Here is a 23,752-nt window from a genome sequence, read left to right as displayed (position 1 = left end):
TCAAATTGAACTTCTAACATTTTCAGAAATGTTTAGCTAAATATTTTGTTTTCTGTGGTTTCCTTTGCACTTCCTAATTTAATCTGGAAGCAAAAGTACTGAAATAGCACAAATATGACTGTACTTTGGTATCCAGGAACACATTCCATGATATTCAAGGAGCTGTTAAATTTAACTGTCTGAATGAGAGAGATTTTAAAGTATCATGAATAGGAAAAGCATTATGGATGAAATGTCTCACTGATACATTATCAGCACAGAAAGATAGTTTTAAAAGTTCCTTAAGAAAAAACGAAGGTGTATCACTCCAGGTGTGCAATACTTGGGAAGAGTGCCCAAAATGTTCAAAATCTGAGTCCCTGAAGTTAGGCTCCTAAATCCATAATTAGGAACCTAAATACAAGTGGTTTGATTTTCAGAAATGGCGAACATCCACAAATCTTACCAAAGTCAATAATTGAAAGCACCTTTAAAAATCAGCCCAACGGGGATAGGCTGAACAGGTACCCATCTCATTTGTAACACAGAAATAGGTATGTAGGTGCTCTGGTCTTTAATACAGAGGTCCCACCCAACAAGATGACAGACAACATGAAATGCTCTGTCTCATTCTGAGCACCACTTTAATACAGAATTGCATCTCACTGAGACTGCAAATTTCTAGCATGCAAGGCAGCCAACCTGCTTGATTTAATATGAAGCATTGCATGCTGAGACTTGTTGTTTCTGCAGGCTGCATTTCTTTATTAAGAATCCAGTCCCAAAAATTTACTTAATTCATTAACGACATGCAAGACCCCTAAGAGTCAAAATGTATAAACAATTCTGAAAGCATAAAAACAGATTTAGAAATCTGAACTCTAGGGTGCCAAAGTTTAGGCCCTTACATGCATATTTAGGCATCCAAACAAAAGTGACCTGATTTTTAAAGGTGCTGAGAATATGCAGCTCCCACTGACTTCTACAGAATTTGTGGGTACTCAGCACGTCAGAAAATAATTCTGCTTATCTTCAAGTGACTAAATATGGTCCCTGTGGAGGGGGGCATGTCTCTGTATTGATCATGAAGGGCATAGATTGGGGAAGGCGCATCTGCTTATTGAACAGGAGGTTGCCATGGGGGCACAGGGATATCCCAATACTGAACATGGGGTCTATAAGATGGAAAGAGGAAATATGCCAATATTCAACACAAGGACTTGGGAGGGGTAGGGGATATGTCCCTAGATTGTTCACAATGGTGTGTGGGAGGCAGGAGGGAGTTATGGGGGGGACGACACATTTCCATACTGAACAGAGACCTTGCAGGAGAACGGGGGTATCCCCGTACTGACCATGGGCCCCTGCGGGGGAAGGCAGCATATCCCCATACTAAACACGGGGCGCTAAGGGCAGGAGGAGGGCAACCCCATAAGGAAGTGGGGCTCTGTGGGAAGGAGAGCGTCTCCCCCTATTGAATTCGGCGCCCCGTGAGGGGCTGGGGGCTTATCTCTGAATTGTAGCCAGGGCCCCATGGGGGGGAGGCACACCCCCCCCTACGGCACCCGAGGCCCGGTGGGGAAGGGCCCCGTACTTGTACCCGACCCCCCGTATTGAACCCGGGGCTCCAGAGGGGGGGCGGGGAGAGGCGTATTCCCCGTACCGCACCCGGCGGCGAGCAGGGGACGTATCCCCCCGAACTGAACAGAGAGCCGGGCAGGGGGCGTATCCCTCCGCGCTGAACTCAGAGCCCCGAAAGGGACGTATGCTCCCGACGCCAGTACTAAACCCGGTCCAGCGCCGGGGACGTCACGTAACCCCCCGTACTGCACCCACGACCCTCATGGAGGCGTGAGCGCAGCCGCCGCTGCGTGCTCAGCTCACCCACCACCACCCCTTTCACCTCAGGGCGCTACCAACCCGTGCGGGCGGGGGGCGCCAGGCGTTGGAACATTCCAAACGGTTAAAGCGACGCTCTGCTGAGGAGGAGTTTCACCACTACGTGATAGCCCCGCCCAGCCTACTCCCGGCTCCTCCCTGCGCTCTGCCTGGGAACGAATCTGTGGGTCCGTGCGCGGGCAGGGGGCGTGTCAGGGGCGGTGACGTCAGCACGGTGCTGCGTTGGGAGAGGGGAGTGACTGTCGTCGCTCTTCCCACAATGCGTTGCGGCACCATTTGAGCCCCATCTTGGGAGAGGGGAGTGAGCAGTTTGAATTTGAGCTCCCTCGGTGTTGGAGTGCGGAGCGCACCGAGCGGGGGCCGGGCCCATCGTTGCTCGATACCCCGCCCCGCCTGCGGGCCGGGGGCTGCCGCCTTACCGCTCCCGCCGCTTTGCGGAACCGCGGGGAGGGTGTCTCGGCTGTCGCCTCTGGGACTGTCTGGGGCCGCTGCGAGCGGGCTCGTTCCCACCAAGATGCGCCGGGTGTTGATCTCCAGGTAGAGACTAGAAGAGACAGGAGGCGGGCGGGGGAGCCAGGGAGCCTGGCCTCACCCGGCCGCCACTGCCGTGGTTCCTCTTCGCGCAGGGACTGACTGGCCGTCACACGAGCGGCCTGCTCGCCCGCCCGGGAGCCCCGGGACTGCTGGACGCTGCCACCCCGGCCGCGCTGCGACGAGCAGGAAGCTCGCTGAGGAGTTTCGCCTGGTACCACCACTGCAGCCGCACGGCGAGGACGAGGAGGCCGCTTGGCTTCAAGGGGGAAGAAGGAGGCGGCCTGAAGCCCGGTAACTACAATCCTCGGGCCGGCTAGAGGGAGGAGGCCTGCCGAGGGGCCCGGAGCTCTGCTGAGGGGGAAGGAAGAGGAGGAGCCCAGCCGACCACCCGCCCGGTGTGGTGCCCGATGAGTTGAGATTCCGTGGCTGATCCAGACGCTTGAGGGAGCCCGACGATGTATAATAGCGCCTGGGTCCCGGCCAACAGATCGTGACAACCTTCGCCTCTCCCTCTGACGGGCTTGGACTCCGCTTTCTCCCCGGGGTGCCGACCGCTTCTCCCGCGCTGGTAGGACCCCCACCCCAGGGAGGCACCATGTCCAAGATGCCGGCTAAGAAGAAGAGCTGCTTCCAGATCACCAGCGTGACCACGGCCCAGGTGGCCAGCAGCATCACCGAGGACACCGAGAGCCTAGACGACCCGGACGAGTCCCGCACCGAGGATGTTTCCTCTGAGATCTTTGATGTGTCCCGGGCCACGGACTACGGCCCGGAGGATGTCTGCGAACGGAGCTCTTCCGAGGAGACCCTCAACAATGTGGGTGATGCCGAAACTCCTGGTGCTGTCTCCCCTAACCTCCTCCTGGATGGGCAGCTGGCGGCTGCCGCAACGGGGGCGGCTGCCGCGCCTTCGCCTGCCGCTCCTAACGGGGGGGCAATGCCCAAAAGCCCCGCGGTGCCCCAAGTGGCTGCTGCCCAAATCCCCTCCGCAGCGGCAGGAGGCAGCAGTGCGCAGGTTTCCGCTCCCGGGACCATGTCTCAGACGGCTGCGGCCGCATGTAGCTCACGCTTCAGGGTGATCAAGCTGGACCACGGTACAGGGGAGCCCTATAGGCGGGGCCGATGGACGTGTATGGAGTTTTACGACCGGGACTCGGACAGTGGCGTCCTGTCCAGGACTGGCGATTGTATTAGACATAGCAGTACCTTTGAACAGGCAGCTCAGGAAAGGGACAGCGGCTTGGGAGCCACGGGGGGCTCCATGGTAATGTCGGCCTTGCCAGCATCGGCACACGGCCCGGAGTCCCTAGCTGACAGCTCCCTTACTGCTGTGTCACAGCTGCTCCAGACGGAGAAGATGAACCAGCCCTCTCTACAGCAACCTAATTTTGTCATTGGGCAGCCGCAGCAGCCCATAGGCGGGGCCATTCCTCAAAGTACTGCTCAGCCGATGTATTCTGGGGCTTCGGTAGCGAGTCAGCAGATGATGGTGCCGCAACAGCAAACCCAGCCACAGGTAAATGCACAAAGTGTTGTACAGGGGGGACCTAACGGGAAGGGTGTGCCACCTCAGAATGTAACAGTAGCCCAACCGAGCATGCCCATGCCACAGCAGCAGGTACAGCAAGCAAATGTACCAGCGACTCAACCTCAGCAATTTGCTTATCCTCAGTCTCAAATTCCACCAGTGCATCTACTGCCAACACAGCCTTCTGGCCAGACAGAATACATGCAACACATGACAGTTATGCAGAGTCAAGGAACTATTCAGCAAGTTACTACCTGCTCTGTTCCAAGTACTGGGGCTTCCAGCCTTCCTGTGGGCCAGGTGGCTGGCCAGAATCCCTCACCTGTTGGAGCACCATTGATGGGAGTTTCACCACAGCCTAGTGAAGCAGTGGTACAGGGATCAGGATTAATGCAGAGTGGCCAGACCCCACCTACTCAGACTGTCATACCGCAACCAGGAGGTGTGGTGCAGCAAAGCATTGGACATACAGGGGTTGTGCAACCGAAATCCATGACTCAGCATCAAATGGGTGGAAGCAGTCAAGTGTCTGGAATGTCTAGTGCTCCTCATGCTATAGTCTCTGGAGTTCAGAATGTGCCTGCAGTTGTGCCCGGTACAAGTGTGCCTAGTTTGTCTACCACTTCTGTTACTATGCCAAATGTCCCTGTTACTTTAGTTCAGTCACAGCTGACCAGCCATACATCTGTCAGTAGGAGTACCAGTGTTGTCCAGCAACATGCTGGACTTTCACTAATGCAAGGCACAACTAATGTACTTACAAATCTGCCACAATCCAACCTTGGACAGTTTCAGGCTCAAACTCAACCCTTAGTAGGCCAGATTGATGATACTAGAAGAAAATCAGAACCCCTACCTCAGCCACCACTTTCTCTCATTGCTGAAAGTAAGCCTCCTGTGAAGCCTCCCATTCCAGACACTCTAACAAATCCTCTTCACTTACCTGCAACTACTCCTATGAACAGTCTTGCCAGCTCTGTATTTGGTATATCTATTCCTGTTGATGGTGATGAAGACAGGTATGAACCATTTTATTATAACTTTAAAAATTCATATACCTCCTTGCTTTCCTACATTTAGTTGGTATGTAACAAATACGTATATGTGAGAAAGTAGTTCCTCTTCTCCCTTCCCCCTCTCCTCTTCTCCTCCCCCCCCCGCCCATCTTTCTGAATGTATTTCAAAGCTGTCAACTTAGTCAGGTGGAAAAAATGGCTTATCTAAATGACAAAACTACTAGATAGCAATATAATTTTGTTTACATAATAGTTTTTAAAAAACAAAAACCACAGTGCCCCTAAGACCAACAAATGTGTGTTTGATTAATTTGAAGATAATTAACATTAACCAACTTCCTTGATTGCAAAGATAATAAAAATCAAGCTTAATAGTAGTATAAATTAGAGGAAAATACTTGTATGTATTAGCATAATTGAAACTTTCCAAATTCATTTTGTATAGTGGTCCTGTGAGCTGGAAAAAAATGACCCTCCCAGTCTCCCTCTCTCCCTTTACTTTTAGCATAGCTATTTTTAGGGAATCTCTTATCCCCCTCAGTATATCTGTAACTTCAGTAATAATAGAGAATCATTTTATTAGGCAATATTGACTGGAACGGTCAGATTTGATTAGCTTTAGTAAAAGGTACAGTGAGAAAATGCTATCAATTGGTTTGTGAGAGTTGCAGAGGTTTTTTCCCCTAATTTTGCCTCTGATGCAGATGAACTTTTAAGATCCTTTAAGTGTGTATATATGTATATTATATATGTTTGTGTAAAAAAAAAAAACAAAACAAAACAAAAAAAAAAAAACGAGCAATCAACCTTATCCTGTAGAGTTGGTGGGTGGGTAAAGTTCTGTGGCCTAAGTTAACCAAACGTGCCTGAATTTGAAGGAGGCTTTCAGGGAAAGCAGTGTGTTAAAGATTGAAAATGATCTTGGGACACCTTGTGTTGTAAAGAGAGCTAGATGCATTATTACAGTTCAGATTACTATGAAGAAGAAGGCAGAAATGCATATAATGAAGTGTGCCTATTGTTCTTTAAGGGAACCAGAATAACCTTTTCAAAATAAAAAATATTCTGTCATTCAGAGAAATGTCATGTAACAGTTCCTGCATCTAGGAAGCAGTACCAAGCTTTGAAATGTAAATGCAGAGTACTATTAGTAAACTTGTTATGTAGGGGAAGGTAGAGCATAATTTCAGTAGTTCTCTTACAAGGTGTAACTTTAAAGCCCTGAATAGCTTAATCCAGAACACTGAATCCCAATTTTTTTAAAAGGGGAGAGGATTCAACATCAGGTTATTAACTACTGTGAAATATTCTGATACAAAATAGTTGTTAAATGTGAACACTCCTTTTCACATGCACATTCTGATATGCTGTGTAAATCACAGTAACAGTTTTGGTGTGAAAAAATAGAACAAATGCTTGTAGCCACTATCAGAACTATAATTGCTGGTTATAATTTTTTATAAACACTAAAATTTATAATATCCTTGAAAGTCTGTTACCTTAATCAATTACCTTTTATTATAGGTCACTACAGTGACTATTGTCAAGCTCAAAATATCTTGCAGAAAACCTCACATTTGTTGTGGATATTTCATTAGCACTCTGATTATGATGTAATCCTGTACAAGATGCCTTTTCTGCTTCATCAACCTCCTTGCCTTCATGCCATAACTTCTTTGGGAATGTCAGTAGGAATACTTGAGGGTCTTCAACTTAATTACATTAGTACCAGCTTGTTATCTGTACTTTTTTTTTGAAGGGTTTTGTTTTTAAGGGAGAAATATTTTCTGTTTTCAGAAACTTCTTAGTTATTCCCATTTAAAAGCAATCTGCAAATAAGAATTAGAAACTGACAACTACTGAACATCTTTTTATCTGTTGTAAGTTTGTGCTGAGTACCCCAATTTGTGCTTCTCCTAAGGTACCTATGCTTCTCAATCATCTATTTTTGCATGGTGTGACATGAAAATATATTCAGTGTCCATGACATTGCACTAACTAAGAAAACCTATAGAATATGAGGCTAGCTTTATGTGAGGGTTAGGTACTGGATATACTTCATTTAATGCATTGTTTGGGTATTTAAAGCACTCAGCCTTTTTTGTACCCTGCAAACAAAGGCCCCATGCCTGTGAGCTGTTATGCACAGGTGGAGATTTCAGTGGGCCTCTGTGCAGGAGTCAGGCCATATGGGAAAGTTTTGCAGGAATGAGGCATAAGAAATTACATAACTTGCAAAATCCTGTACAGCTCACTATAGAAAGCACTTAAAGGTACACAGTCAACTTAGATCACATTTCTTTGTGTACAAATAACATAAGACTGCCATAACTGAAAATGACTTGTTTACTCTGTTTATACAGCACTCTTTATATAGATAATGATACTGTTTCTCCTGTGCAAATGCTTTCCCTGTTTGTGTGGGTTTTTCATGCAGCACAGCAGAAGAGAGAAACTTTTTTCTTTAAAAAAACAAAACAAAAAAACCCAACAAAAGTTAAGGGGAAGAGGGAAGGAAGAAGTTCCTGGGATATGGGTGGGGGTGGGGTGGAAGTCCGGTATAATACCTGAAATTACTTCCATTTTTTGTAATTGACAAGATTTGAAGTTGACAGTGTGCCTTTAACTGAATACAGTTCACTCTTGTCCCAAGTAGGCCAGTTCCATGCTTCAGTGGGCTTCCATGAATGTACATTCACAAGCATTGTGTATGTTGGGAAAATATTAACAGGAGAAGACTGAATTCAGGGGACCTAAAAGAGGTAAACTATATCTTGAATGCCTTTATCCGTGCCATTGGAGCATTCCTTGTGAATCTTAACCCTATTTACAGGTCACCTGGAACAGTCAGCAAGTTAGATCCAGATGGACCACTGTTTCCTAGCAGTCTTTTTGTAGCAACTCAAATTCCCTTGAAATATAAAGTTTTTAAATCTTGGAGGGCCAAATCTGCCTTCACTTACTCCAGTATAGCCCTATGGACTACAGTGGAGACTGCAGAGCAAAGAGATCTAGGTTTGGAGTGGCATGTAGTCTAACATGGGTGTCAGTCATTCAGTGGAGAGGGCCAAATTTCCATTTAAATCATGGTCTATGGACTAGAATATAAATTTAGGACCACCTACTTCCCTTAAACTTAGTAGAACTTTCACAGATGTTAGTGGATGCTTATGAAAAAGTCTAGAGGAAAATATGGCCCTTCTGTAGTAAACACTTAGCTATTTGTTCAGTATCTTGCTGTCACATTCATTATCACTTGGTGGGAAAACATGTAAACTTTCAGGACCACTACTATTTCTGTCTTTTTTTTTTTTTTTTTTTCCCTTCCTTTCTGTTTCTTTCCCTTTTTACTATCTTCCTCTGTGTTCTTGGTTCTATTTTTCCTTTTCAGGAGCTTAGCAACCCCCTCCGCTCCTGCATGTGGGTTTCACTTGCACCGATTTTACTGCTAAAATGGTCAACAATGAAATAGTTGGTTGATCTTCAAATGTCATCATTTGAGCTTTGAGTTGACAGTGTGATTGAAATTAATAGAGGTCTTAGAGTTTACACTTTGAGTAATTGTTTCAGGCTGCCTGCAGACTCAGGAAACTAATATTGTTATTTTACACTTGGCACATATCTGAGGGCTTGAGATGTTTATATGGAAATTTAAACTTTCATTTTTAATCTGAACATTATGTGGTTTATGTAAATACATCAAATAAACGGGATCCAATCCATGAGTCAGGTGATTGATACCTCTGATTGAATTACAGTGCTTGTTGTTTGATAAAAGAATGAACTCATTATGTAGGTAACTTTTTAAAAGAATCTCAAATGTTGGTTCTTCAGCGATTCATATGTAGCTCTACATATACTGGACTTCTGTTTATTGTGCAAGCTGTTAACCATTTAAAGGTGGTAACTAACTATTTTTTAAAGTTAAAATGGGAAAGGATAGGATTTATACAGACTTTAATTTGCACAGTCTGTATGTGGAGTTAGATATTATCTGTGCAGACAGTATGAAACTTTGTTTTAAAGATGTGTACTATGTATATAGTCTATCAATAACCGTATCTAAAATGTTTCTTGCAAGGTAGCAAGCAGTCTGTAGTTTGGATCTGATTTTTGTTAACCCCTACTTAATTTATTGTCCTTACAATCTAGCAAGTTCTTTTACAAGATCTTGTTAAATTCTTTTGTGTTTAAAAAAAAACAAAAACAAAAAAAAACCCCAAAACTCTTGTAGCTAGTTGTACTGTTAATCTAATGAATAATGAGAAACTGATTTGTCATTAAATCTCTAATGTCAAGAGCGATGGATAAAGAAATGTTATGCAAAAATTTTAAAAAGGTTATTTTAGCAGTTACATTACATAAATTGGAAGATGCTTTTAGAAAGAGAGGGGGAAAATGCTTTAGACTGCAGATACCTCTCATAACTTTCATAAGAAATCATTTTGGTTCTCTTCTCCAAACTGAGCCCAGGGACTGAATAAAATGCAACAATATTTGAGAAAATACATTTTGGCAGTAGGATAGATCCAAGTGTTGGAGTTACTACATGGTTTTTCATTTCCCCAATATAAGTGTCAAACTGAAAAAAAATGTTTAGCTGGTCTTAACTCACATGCTTAATTTTAAAAATAGTACAAATTAAAGTTCTCTGTGAAATGAAGTTACAGATCTTTATAAAATCCAATTAAAGGGAGTATTTCACTAGACTTCTACAAAAACAAGACAGTATATTTCAGAAGTGCAGAAAGGTGGATGCTCCCCTAGTGAAACTGTCTTGTGTGTTCAAACATACCAACTAGCTTAGTACTGTATTTTGGCACTTGAAAAAATATGTTGCCACTCTTAAAAGTATATATTATTGAGAGAGCTTATTCAAACCTCCTACATGTTTGGCAAACTTCTAGGGCAAAATATTACCACGCATGTTGGAAAAGGAGCAGAGTACAGATCATTTTCCAAAGATAGCTGACCAATGTGAACTGCGCAGGCTATATTCCAGGAACTCTAATGAATGACTGTAATTGTGAACTATCAGCTACAGCAGCTAGACTGTTGAAAACCTGATTGTAAGAACCTCTTCATGGGGTATATCTCTTCATTTAGTTAAATGGCTTATTTGTATAGTGTGCTAATCGTTGCTGATAAAGTATTATAATTAGTAAAACTGAGTTCTTGAGGCTTCATTCATAATATAAGAACAAAACCTTGTATGGGCATTATCATAACGTTGATAAGGGTCTCTTTATGTATTATTCAGGGTGCATATTATGTGCTCTATTCCAGAAAAAAGAAAAAGAATTATGCAGATAGATATTAGTAGGCAGAGCTTGAATTGTGCTGTTATTGAATACTGTGTCCCTCTTTTCACTTTGTTCTTAAGTATACTAGGACTTCTCTAACTCCATGACAGCTGTAGATCTTAATGTTTTCAGTTTCTCAAATCAGAGGATCTCACCTAAGTAGAGCTGAAGGAATATCTATAGGTGTACACAAAAACCAAATATGGGCAAGTCCTATTTCAAACCATGAGTGTCTTCAAGTAGATCAGTGTTCCTTCTCCTGTCTCCATGATGAAAACATATTTTGAAAAAACAGTTAAAATAGAACTAAAACTCAGTGAACACTAAAATCCACAGTACCAAATGACACACAAATGCTAACTCAGCTTATTTAAATTGTATGAGGTCAGCTGCAATGAATAAACTATGACCTGGAACTCTTTAAAATTCACATACACTTTGTAAATGAGTCTTTGCTCCCTTGTTTTATGAGGGTCTATTGAGTCATGGGGAAAGTGGACAAAGTGCTTTCAAATGGACAAATAAACAGTTAAATCCTATTTTAGACTTTTTTCACTGACGTGTTTTAGCTAAATAGGTGGAAAAATTAAAACTTGTTCTTGATTGTGTTCCTAAAGGATGCTCTTTTTATTTCTTTCAGGCTTTCCCTTCTAGATACTTCTGATCAAATACTGTAGGTTTATCAAGCCTCTTTTGGGATCTAAAGTACTACATAGATAGCTACTGTAGCAATTTTATTCCTTATTTCTTTATAATGTGGCAACTGTTTCACAGAATCTGTTTTGCAGAAGTAATGCTAACGTGTTTTTAAGATGGGAAGTGAAGATATATAATTTTAAAAATGACTGACTGGAGAATGTAGGCAGGCAGAATCCAACTACCAGAATTGGAATTTAGCCCAGACGCTGAGTAACATTTTTATGAAAGTACTGTAGACTCTTGTGACCACAGGTGCCATTGTAGTGAAGAGAAACAGTTCGATGTTCCCTGCTAAATGTGTTGGGGTTTTTTTAATCCCTCATTTATAATCTGAATATAGGTAAACTTTCAGTTGGTGCTTAAAATAACTATTTCCAATGTTGATATTCATGGAACTGAATAACTAGTTTTTGCCATTTGTCAGCATATCAGAATTGTCTGTGCTTATTGTATATGTCAGCAATCATTAAGTATTCAGTAAGAAATTTTATGGGTCTCTTCCAAATAAGTAGAAAGCAGTTCTTCTTTTTTTAAAAATACACTGTCTCTGAGTGAAACTGCAACAGGCATAGTGCAAACACTGTAAAAGTGGGACCGTTCTGCAGCTGTGTTGGATAAATCTAGATGACCTAAACTATTGCAGTTGGCATACTATCTAATAGTTATGAGTAGAGGTAAATGCTTTCAGTTATTAAGAGTGAACTGTTCTTATACCCAGAAATGGTTCTCCTAAGTTTAGGGTGATAACTGTCAAGATGCAGTGTAAGGCTGCATTTTCACTCCCTGTTCTATAAAAGTTCTTGGGCATAACTTAGAAACCTTCCATCAAATCGGTATGCTTCACGAGCTCAAAAACAGGATAGTTTATTGAAGGAATGGTACGCTTTGCTGTGTAGATCAACTATGCCAACCTAACACTAGGCCAATAAGTCTGTTTGCTCATCTTTCTATCACTGTATAAAAGATGGTGTTGAGAGCAACCACCAAGGTTCTAATTGTCAAAGGAATTCCATATTTTCCCTTAGAGGTTGAAAGGGAATTAATCATCACTCAAGTCTCTGAAGTTACTGTAAACTAATTGCATAGATACTGTCGTTGTGCCTTGTTGTGTGGACATTTTCATATTGCAGTTGTAACCAACGGGGCTCTATCATTGATCACTCTTATTGCATATGTGGCAGCTGACTATCAGAGAGAAGCTCGCATGCTTCACAGTAATGGTTGTGAATTGAAGCACAGATTCAGTCTAGCAGAGAAACACACATGCTGTCTCCCCAGTCTCAGGAAGAAGTAAGGGGAGTGGAATGGAAAAGCAGTAGTCTACAATCTGATCTTTATCTGCTTAAGCTGCTTGGACTTAAGCTCTGGTTGTTCATTACCTCTTAAGAGTTGTGGACAACTCACAGCAGGTGGAACACAGTGCTGTTCTTGTTATACTACCTATCCTAATATTAAACTCAGATTTGGTTTTTTCTGAATAGTCTCTAATATTAATCCTATGAACATCTCTGCAGGTAAACTCATTTGCTAGACCTTTTGCGCAAAAAACCTCCCCCCTGTAAAGCTTACATTTTTATTCGTGTGCAACAGTTTTCTAATATTTATTCAAATAAATTATGTTTAGCACATCTCTTTATACAAAAGCAGTTTTTACAGCATTTATCAGCTACTATGAGTTGTTGCATGCTTCTGTACAAGCAAGATAGTAAACAAAATGGAAGCTATATTGACTCCAGCAGCCCTGATTTTTTTTTTGTTCTTCCCACTTTTAATGTTAACTGAGGACTAAATTAATAGAGGAAAGAGTTAACAAATGAAATCTCTATTTTTCTGTTGCCTTAAGATGAAGTTCAGCAAAAAACTAACATTTCAGTGAGAATTAAAAAGAATAAGGCCAAATCTGGATTTATTGACTATTTAGATTGTCCAATAAATTTCCCTCACTCCTGTAACCAAAAAGATTCCTTTTCAGTAGGCTGCGTATTAAAATTGCTTTCCATAACTTGCACAATGTACTTATATATACCTTCAATGCCAGCTCTTCATACCCTCTATTGATTTGAGGTTTTGGCTGCAGGAGACATAATGGCCTAGTATCCTTTTAGTATAGGTCAGTAGGTTTGAAATCCTAAATCCCACATTACTGCAATTTAGAATATTTGATTTGTTTCAGTAATCAATTTTCAAATTACAAAGGATTACAAGGATTGACTGAAATTTCCTCACTTATGAAGTGACAAGACTGCTTGTTCAGGGTTTTCAGACATGTAATGGAGTTCAATTAATAAAACAAATTTGCCTGGTTTTAAAAAAACCCAGTTGATTGTCTGAGGCCTATATCTATACATTGTAGCCAGAGGAATAAAAGGCAATGAACTTTAGCTTTGCTCTTAATAGATACTGTTTCAGTTGATACTCTATCAATCTGGTGATGGTAGGAATTAGCAGAGCTAAATTCTGGGGCAGTTTATCTGGTCTTGTTGACTTCTTGTGTCCATTCTCTAACCAAAGCTCAAGGTATAGATACAGTTAGTTTACCTGCAAGCTAAAATATTTGTCCTTCTAATCAGTATTGTGTGCAGAATTTTTGGGGAGGTGGAGGTGGAAGCAAAAGGGATAGATGGCTCCCTTGGCATGTAATACGCATAAATAGGAGAAAGTTTCCCTCCTGAGGCAGAGCGTCTTAGATGCTGGTAAACACAGCTCTGCTGCAGTACTTGCCACAAGTGATTTTTAACTTAATGTGAGACAGATAAATTTTCCTAGCTTATTCTTCTGTAATTATACCCTTGAATGCCCTCCACCATCTGGAAAAGCATATCCAAGGAGTAATAGTCAAAGACTGACGTTATTTTTAATGGTGATTTAGCCTCTCTTGGTGTCTCAGGGGTCCCTTCCCAATTTCTAGAGGCTGCTTCTTCTCTACCCGCTTTCTCCATTTTTCCCATTGGGAGTTGATAGATATCGGGAGTTAAAATAAGTGACTCACCCCCAAAATAGATAAGGGAAATGGAAGAGCTGATGCCAGCATCTGAGTGGATCAATCTGGAAGACTGTGAAGCTGGCTTTCACTGAACTTCCTCATGCAACACACGTGAGCCAGATTTTTTTGTTTGATTTTTAATCCCCTCTTAGTGCTATGTGATCCCTTCTCAGGATGGAAACTTTTTTTTCTTCTCCAGCACCTTGTTTTGAGAGCCAGGAGAAAGGTACAGGCTGCCAGTAGGGCTAGACAAGGTACACCAAAAACAGGATTAAGTGCTGCTAGGAGGTGATTAGAATTGTCCAGGTAGCTCAATTCTGATTGTGGGGAACAGAATCAGCTTCTTACTAACTTAAACCCATAGAGCTCTTAGCATTAGAGTTCATCCTGCCCCTTGCCTATTTCAGAATGGGAATCCTTTTCCAGTTCTCTGGGTGAAGCCCCTTTTAATCCAGTCAAGGTGCTTCCCTTTCACCTCTTTCTAAGGCAGTTGAGAGGTGTGTGCAGGCAGCCATTAATGTCCCAGGTGCTAGTGCTGCTGGCACTACCCCATCTAATGGCAGTGTGAGTGGGAGATATCCCTCCTAGGAACCCTCCAATTTTTCTAGGCACAAAGTGTAAGTTTGTCTCTATTTAAATATCAAACTTTATCAAATTATTTTGGGCTTAGATCTGATACCGATCAGGCCATAAAAATATCTGAGTTTTTGTCACTAAAGACTTATGAAGCAAAACAATAATTTTTTTCCCAGTTGAAACTTCTACAGAAACAGTATGTTCCTCTTATATGGAGAACTTTAAGGGCTCTGTTCTGCTTCCATTAAACTCAGTTGCAAAACTGCTGCTGATCATGGCCTAGTTTGACCAATGGAACACTGATCTAAGAATATGAAGTCTGCAAGACTGAACTCACGTTGGGTGTTCTAAAGCAAGTATTCTGAGCAGATGGGTTTAAAGGCTTGTCCAATAGGATATCTAACTGACTGCTCCTAATGAAAAGTGGAAATACCTGGTTTTTGTGTTTTGGAACTTGTATTAAATTTGCATTTGCGTCTTCAGTCTTATTCAGCTTTCTCCCTCCAACCCATCCCATTTACCATCTTTGCAGTCTGTTCTCTTGTCTGAAAAGTGGAACTTTCTAAAACGAAAGTAGTTTTCACATTGCAGTCAGTGAACAAAACCCCCCACAAATAATGAAATATTTGTTTGAAAAAGAGGAATGGAGAGAGAGCTCAGGTATTAGGCTAGTAAACTTACTTCTGTCATCCCAAATTTCATTGTAATCTCAGCTGACCCATGACCAAGTGTTTGTATAACATAGTTGGTATAGGAGTTAGGCCAGGGATGCCCATTGTGCCACCGAAAGCCCTGTGTAACCAAAGTGGTAGCCCATGGCTACTCACCTGAATGAGTGTGAGCTGTTTTTGCTGGTGAGCTCAGCTTATTGTTTAAATAACTCTCTTATTAAAAGAATGACAAGTTGGGCGAGGTAATATCTTTTATTGAACCATCTTCTGCTGGTGAGAGAGACATGTTTTTGAGCTACACAGAGCTCTTCCAGCTGACCCGAGCTCTGAAACTCAGTGCCACAGTTTTTTATTCTATGTAGACATATTCCAAGACTCTAGTCTTGTACCTTTCTCTATTTCAGTCTTCCAAACTCATTTCCTTCCTCATTTCAGCCTCAACAAGTGCTTCCCAAATCAGCTGCAGCTATTTTAAATAAGATCAGGATGCATACCTACCAGAGTAGGGTAATCTGGGGACACAGTATTTGTGCTTGAAATATCAGGACCAAAAGTTTTTGTGACTTTATATTTGCTCAGTTTTTTATGTTTCCACTTGGGCTGTGGTTTTTGGGATATAAACTCCCTTTCAGTGAGAAGTGCCCAAAGTGTGCTAGTCACTACATAAACGATGTACAAGTGCCAAAAAGCAAACAAACAATGCTTTTATGCATTTTGTATTCTCTCATAAATGTGTCTGCAAATAAAGTGCAGTCCTCAAGGCTTATAAGAACCTGTCAATGTAACTCTTGTTTCACAGTTTGGGCAACTCTCAGCTAGGTAACTGTGTAGATGCTCGACTGCAGAGCATTTAATTACGTAAATAGACATGTTTTTCTTTGTATCACTTAAAGCCCTTTCTTTAGATTTTCCTTAAAATTTTATATATTTAAATTGACGTCCCCACTGGCTGTTGACCTTTCAAGCACAGACTGTAAAACAACAAGCTTAAGACTCGAACATAAGTATTTATGGAATGTCTGAGTCTTTTAGCAGTTTTATTTCTATTGTCTAAGAAGCTAGCTAAATTTTGAAAATTAAAGTAAGTGTCTGTTTCCTAAGAGGATACACTTCGTTGAAAATAAATGTTATATGTTGGAGTCTTAATCTGTTTTTGAATTCAAATGAAACGGCGTGGCTGTTATCTTGAGGGCCGAATTCTGTGTTCAAACTCCTATGCAGCTCCTATAGAAGTCAGTGGAAACAGGCAGAATTTGGCTCTTAAAGCTTATTGTCTTTTGACCTTCTTTGATCAATCATATAGTTTAGTAATAGTCAGTTATGCTATTCTTTTCTTCAGAAATGAATTCTTGCTGGAGAAAAGAAATCTGTGCAGCAAACTCTGAGCACCTGGTTCATCAGCCTTCAGTAATTCTGTACTTCTCCCTGTGTTTGTATATCTACACCTCAGTTTTCTGTAAATATAACGTGAAAAACCTGTGGAAACTGTTCATTTTCTTTGAGGGTTTTGTAAAGGATATATAAAATTCTTTAGAGGAAACAAAATCAGCATATCTTCAGTTGACATCTTGTACACATATAGTCTGATTTTCTCATGTCAGCCAACCTTTATTATGAAAATTAACTTTTTGATCATTTGTATATTTAAAAAAGCATGCCACTTTCTTTGGCATGGCTTTCAGAAAAAAACAAGAGTCTGATAGAGCCTTTAGCTGAGTTTTTGAGCCACTAGTTTTAGTGGTGGAAATCTTTCGGAATAAATCTGACATTTGGATTTTAAAAAAGGGACATAAGTTTGAAATATTTAGTAATTTAAAAGTTAGTTAAATTAAAATAAGGATTATTGTATATTTGTATCTAGGCTGAAGTTCTGTAGCATGACTGTTCTTAAAATCACTTTAAATTGGTGCACATAAACCTTGATTTTGAAACAAAATATAGTGCATGTGCAGGATTTGTGGCTGTTTAAATATTAACTCTCAAATTTTGATACTATGCCTTGCTTGTAAAATCTTGCTGACTCAAACTGCTCAAAACTTTCTGCTTATGTCATACTCTCTGGGATTAGTGCTGAGTTTCTTCCTCAATTTATTGCTAAGAACGCTTGCATGAAAACAAGATCTTATGAGTTCATAATCTTATTTCCCCCATTTAGAGTCCAGCTAGAATCCAGTTCAGACAAATGAAGTGGAATACTGACTACTAGATAAACACTTGCAATTAAATCCTGTGTATATTGGACTGATGGTTGCACTAATAAGATTGAAAAAGGAAAACAAGTCCTTTGGCTTGGTGAAAACCACTATCTCAGTACTGTACCTAACCTCTAAGAGAGGAAAGGTGGATTTTTAGAAGTGGGACTTGGTATTCCCCGAGTCAGATGGCTTCCTCTTTCCCCTGATGCTACCTCCCCATTCTTATTTATATTGCATGGCTCAACAGTCTAATACACTTACTCAGTAATAATAATTCAGACCTGTTCAAGCGTACATTTTGTTATGTCAGTTTGTGGGTTAGTTTTTCCTGTGGGGTAGCTCTTCCTGTCAAGTTAGTTCTTTTCTTTTGAATAGACCAAACCTAACCTACTAGAATATAGCAGAAGAAGATGGGAAAGTGCTTTCTAGTGTATTTGCAACTTATCTAAAATGCCTTAAAAAACCCCGTGTTCTTTTATAGGTTATCAGTTTAAAAATAGATGAAGACTGTGAAATACATGTGTTGTGGTTATAAGCCATAAGTTTTTCATATTTAATAATAGCAGGTTTTGATATGCTGCAAATATATGCATTCAAGATTGGAAGCAGATGACTTTCTGTTTAAAAGCACTTCCTGAGGAAGAGAGTTTTTAGCACCTTTCTAGTGCACTGTTTTTGTATCGGGGATAAGGAAAAGAGCTTCAAGACTGTCTCAAAACTTAAGCTAGAACAGCTCATAGTATACAAATGGTATAAAATGAGGACTTTAGAAATGGTATTGTTTGTATCTTTGAAGCATCTGTTACATTAAGCCACTATATACCTTTTTTATCTATCTTCCCAGTTTAGGTTTTTGTCATTAAAACACACAAGTCTTATTAACTTCTTAGGATACATATGGTCTAATATGAGAACCTGATACTTCATTGGATGAAACAACTTCTGATCTAGCAGGTTTCAGGCCAAATTCCAAACTCCTAGGGGTAATAAGCACTTGAAAATGATACCTACTCATCAGTAATGACTAGGAACTGTAATGTTACAAGTTTTTTAAAGTAGATTCTTCTGTTTTCATCTGTTCCATTTAGCTTAGAAAAGCTTCATTTGGAAGAATGGAGGATATCTGAGAGGCTGAGTCTCTATTTTCTGCCTGTGCCTCAGAAGAGAGACCAGCTGGCTGCGAGGAGCCATTGTAATTCTGGGCACCAGAACTTGAGGGCAGGAGTGCTCTCAGTGTTTCTGCAGTTAGTGCCCAGGCAGCATGGAGGAGGAAGAGACATGACTTGCTTAAATGTATAGAAGGACTAGGGCAGGTAGCGGGGGTGGATAGGAACAGGGACAGTCTCTGGAGTTGGTAGAGGGGATAGCTGGTGGGGACATGCTAGCGGAAGGGGCAGGCTAAGGAAGATGAGGTGTCAGGGTCTTATTGCTACATCACGTTTTTCCAGAATTTGGAATAGAATCCAGGATTCCAGAGTCTCAACATTACTCTGCTGTTAGCAAATAACTCTGAAACCCACTGGCAAGGGATGTCTTCTTTCCCTCTAGAAGTTGGTCTGCACAGGATAACACCTTACTATTACTGTTAACTAGTAGAGCTCTGTGCACTTGGTCTTAAGGTTTTCCTGGGGTGTCCAGATACTTCCATGTGATGGAACTTCTTGGTTTTTCAGTTTGCTTTTTTTAAAAGCTTAGGAAATTGCATTAAAAAATCTACATTAAATTAAGGCTGCCAAATCAAGCACTCAAGTTAGGAAATGCCAGACTTAAGGTTGCCTGTACTCCTTCCCCTTATTTTGCATATGAATTATGATAGTTTTCAGTTACATGATCACATCCTATTTTTTCCACAGGCCTTCTGCCTCATTCAGCACACAGGACAGGTGGTGTTCAGGGAATGAATCCGGGTGTGTCCTGAATGAGGCTGTTGTCTGTAGGACTCTTTCTTCACTTGTTGCAGAAGATGGAAAGTGCGTTGTGAATGAGGCAGGGGATAGTAGGAGGAGAAAGGTGGTTCTCATGGTTAAGACAGTTGAATTCCACTCTGGAGCATTGGATTCTAGCCCTGCCTCTCCACAGTGCTTCTATATTGGGGGTGGCCAAACTGGTTCATGAGCCGCGTGTGGCTCTTTTACAGTTAAAGTGTGGCTCAGTCTGCAATGCCCCCCTCCCCATTCTCTGCCTACCAGACTGGGGAGGAGAGCTCAGAGCTTCTGTCCTGCATGCAGCAGTGTGGTGGGGCTATAGGCTTCTACCCAGTGTGGATGGGGATCTTGGAGGAGTCAGTAAGTTTGATCACCCCTGTTCTATATGATGCTGGCGAAATCACTTAAACCAACTTATCCAGATGGCCACTAACTGTTGATTCTTCATATTCTGGGTGCTCAGTTGAAAATCTTGGGAGTCCAATTTGCAGTAGAGCTGAGCACTCAGAAATGCAGCTTAAATCAATGGGAGCTGTGCGCTGAACATACAGAGTTCAAAGTATTCTGAAAAATCAGACCCTACGCATTTTAAACTGAACATTCAGAATTAGAAGACACTCACAACTTTGGCCTTAATATTTGTGCCTCACTCTTCCCATCTGTTTAAAAACAAATCCCCCAAAACTTTACAAAGCCTCTGTCAGGTAAAGATAAGTTGATTCCAGTTTATGAAGTACTAGGGTACTGTAGTGATGAGCATGAGAGGTGAGGTTTGGAGTCATTGGGGATTAAAAGAAATATTAAATAGTTATCCATTCTGTGCACTGAGTCAGGAGTCTTGTGAGGGGAAGAAGGAATATATGATGAATTAAAGACTATGTTGTATATATTCACAAGGGGGCTAAATTAAGGTTGCATAGGCAGCCTGAATTTTTGAGAGCTTGTTATGTGACTTTAACATTCTTAACATAGTTCTTTGGTATCTGATACTAATTTTAGGGTTATATACTGATATACACTGATATATCCCTTGCTAACTGAAGCAATTTTCCCTTTCTAACTATTAAACTTGGAATCTAATTCCTTCAGTCACCCTGAAGGTTGTAATTAGAATGGTGTGGCATGCAAAGATGTGGAGATACTGTATTTTTTAAAATAAAGATGGAACATGAGAGAATTGTTGTTAGATTTACTGATTCATAAAACATAGGGAACCAGATGTGAAGCTTTTGGTCTTCAATTTATCCTTTTCAGGTTCAATATTGCAGCACGCTTTACCCGATAGCTCAGAGGTCCATGTTAAACCCTTGGGTTTAAGGCAGTTCTGCCAGCCAACAAGCCAAACCTGTAGGGCCTGGGAACGGAGGCGGCAGGTCTGGATTCAGTGCCGGTGGGACGTGATCAGAAATGTTTATCTACTGGTGCCCGTTTTGTGGCCCACATGAAATGAATTAGAGGTTTCAGTCCTGTCCCTGGTGGAACAAGTGTCCACATCACCAAATCTACTAATCAGCACCTATGGTTTAAGGTGAAGTAGCTCTTCTATTGGAGGTAGGGATATTGAATACTGTTTTAGTGTACTTTACATAGGTGCTTTATAAAAGCTAAATATGCATATCTTTAGATACATGCATTATAATATTCAAAATTTTACATAGCACACCAATATGGTGTTTTTGTATATTAACAGCATAACACGGGACATGTTTTATTAATGGATTTTTGTTGCACCATATATGCTCTGGCAGCAGCAACTCAGAATAGTCTATCTAGAGAAATATCTTTAGAAATGAAGATTACTTCTGAATCTACATCTTTCATGGAGGCACATAGCACTAGAACATCGGGACGAGATGGTTCAATAGTTGAGAAACACTCTGATTGTGAAGTTTAGCAAATGCAATTCAAAATTCATACCTTAGACACTTAATAAGCTATGTCCAGAGGGATGTGTTTTAAATGTATGCTCTGTTAAGTATCTGGAACAAGAAAATAAGATGCAAGTGGATCAGAAGCTGAAAAATCTTCGTATTTGTCTTAGTTGCCATGTGTCCATTCTCTATCCTTTGATTCTTAGATCTCAGGAATCCTTCAACTGCTTTCTACCAAGCATAACTTGTTCAAATGGAATGTGAATTGAACTTAGGTGTGGAATGCATACATGCATGAACAGCTTTGCACCATGCAGGTGTCTCATTATTTAAATGTGTTCATTTTCTTCAACATTTACTGCCTTTGAACTCAAGCTACTTACTGGATAGACTAGTACATCTTAGACATCCAAAAGCAGTTCAGTTACTCAGATGTTAATCATTTTAGACTATAGTATTCAGAAAATAATAAGATTTTTTTCCTGTTCCTTCCTGTTCTGCAAATCTGAAACAAGCTATTTAAATTGAAAGAATTTAAATGCAGATTAATTGCTAGTACTCCTCTTTATTAAAAGAACAATATGGATATCTAAATCTAATGGAAATACCTAAAATTTCTTTTTAAAGGATGAAATTTTGGCAATGACATTTTAAAGGCCCACATTTTTTTGGTAGGTTGATAAAATGTTCTGTTTAAACACATGCACTTACATTTTCCCTCAGTGTAAGTATTTTATTTATGGGCAGTTAAAAACAAAGGAATCAAGCCAAATAACTGTTTCATTTATTAAATTTATGTTAGGGCACCCTGATGGGTAAACAAACTTCATTCCCATAAATGAAGAGATAGAAAAGAGGACCAAATGCAACTTATCAAATCACAGTTGAACTCATGGTGAGAAACTGCAATAAATTCAGATTTGTTTTATGGATATAGCTTGTCAAAGATCCATTACTGCTTCATCAACAGCTGCAAACAGATTTGCTTTCTCACACTATTAATGACTTCAAGGTTTTGTAGACATTAGATTAAAGTCTTGGTGAAATAGATTGATAGATATTAATTATACATAATTTAAGGCTTGTGGTGCTTTGGCCTATCCCAGGATCTCTGCTTCACAAGGTCTATGGAGTATGAATTGTGTTCTCTTGTTGAATGTTGATGAGCAGTTCATCATTCTGTCCTGTTTGCACTTGACTTATTGAAACAATCTCTTCAAAACTTGCACAAAGCTTCATTGGATTCTTTAAAGTTTGCTTAGCAACGTATTTGTACACTGTAGAACATAGTGCTGAATAACACTAATGTACTCATTGCTGTATTTCTCTGTGTGAAATATAGTGCAGATACTACTGTAGGTTTAAAAAGAACAGAAAACATACTACTGTGATATCACCTAGTAAATACAAAATGGCACTTAACTCATACTAACTCATGTGTCACATTGATAAGGGCTTTGAAGTCAGGACTGACTAGTGTATGCTACAATCAATGTGTGTAGTTTCTAGGGCTAGAATCGCATGTTCCAAAATGCCTTCAAATAACGTTAATAGTAATATTTCAGACTTCAATATTTATACTGTAACTTTGTATTTTTATTTGATCTGACACTTCAGATACAGTCCCTTTTTTTTGTGAGAAAGTGGCAATGTTTAGGTCCAAAACAGTTCCTTTATTTAAACATATTTTAAAAAGGTTATGGGGCCTGAAAACATTATCTTCTCACATACCTATTGTATGCAGATAACTAGTCCAGTTGAAATATTTTTTCTAGCTTTCAGTTATTTTATTATTCTATATAATCTTACTTCTAATAGTTAAAAATACTGGAAGATTATGAAATCCAAAACTAAAAGGCTAGAAAGTTATATTTAGTGGTTAAGCTAAGTAGTATAGGTATTGCAAATGTCGATGTGCAGAGTCATACCATGGATGTCCAAAATATGCATCTTGGAAACCTATACCAAGATAAGATAAAACTTTACTGTTACTACTACTTTAATGCTGAGAGAATGTAAATGTTTCCTTTATAAATTCCTGTTTTCAGCCATGAAGACACAGCAGTGCAAACAATTTTGCAATGATGTCTTCATTGATTTGATTTCTCTTGCTGTTATCTAGTAAAAGCAAACAAATTGCCTGCTACATTTCATTTTTATCATGATAGCGAACCACCTGTGGCTTTCTTAACTCTATTTGTAATGTGAGAACTTCCTCAATGTAGTCTAAAACATTAAGTTTAATCTTGCCTTACAACTCCGATTCCCCTCATCTCCATTAGTAGAGCTTATTCTCCTGTGGCTAACCATCTTTTGGGAATATTTTGAGTCAACAAAGCTGAACATAAATTGCTGCAAGAATTAACAAAATTTAGTAAGGTGATACGCAAATGCAAAGAAACTAAAATAAAAGATTAGAAGAAACTTAGACTTTTATCACCAACTTACCTTGCATGGCATAAGGCTATCAGTGACTCTTTTTTGTACTTGGTTGCTTGAAAGAGATGAGTCATTATTGAGGCTTCCCTGGGGAAGTCTGCAAATGTTGTTTTTCCTGCTTATTATTCAGACAG

General features: G+C 40.5%; 1 protein-coding gene across 3 annotated transcripts in view; it reads left to right on the top strand.

Annotated features, from left to right (window-relative positions):
• The first annotated feature begins 1,864 nt into the window (after positions 1 to 1,864).
• TSC22D2 (TSC22 domain family member 2) overlaps positions 1,865 to 23,752 on the top strand; it is a 38,692-nt gene continuing 16,804 nt past the window's right edge. The window contains exons 1-2 of one of the 3 annotated variants that reach the window (XM_067552915.1): positions 1,865 to 4,959; positions 10,900 to 11,099. In XM_067552915.1, coding sequence (XP_067409016.1) covers positions 3,008 to 4,959; positions 10,900 to 10,936 — 1,989 coding nt within the window. In that variant the 5' untranslated portion in view covers positions 1,865 to 3,007 and the 3' untranslated portion in view covers positions 10,937 to 11,099. Of the gene's footprint in view, positions 4,960 to 6,480; positions 6,886 to 10,899; positions 11,100 to 23,752 lie in introns of those variants that run through there. The other 2 variants (XM_067552963.1, XM_067552830.1) reach the window with 2 other exon arrangements.

The sequence above is a fragment of the Emydura macquarii genome, unplaced genomic scaffold (assembly GCF_026122565.2).
Source record: "Emydura macquarii macquarii isolate MOO-44397 ecotype Brisbane River unplaced genomic scaffold, CSIRO-AGI_Emac_v2 contig_18, whole genome shotgun sequence".
NCBI lineage: Eukaryota > Metazoa > Chordata > Testudines > Chelidae > Emydura > Emydura macquarii.
Note: the sequence above shows the minus strand (reverse complement) of the source record. Positions and strands in the feature narration are given on the sequence as shown.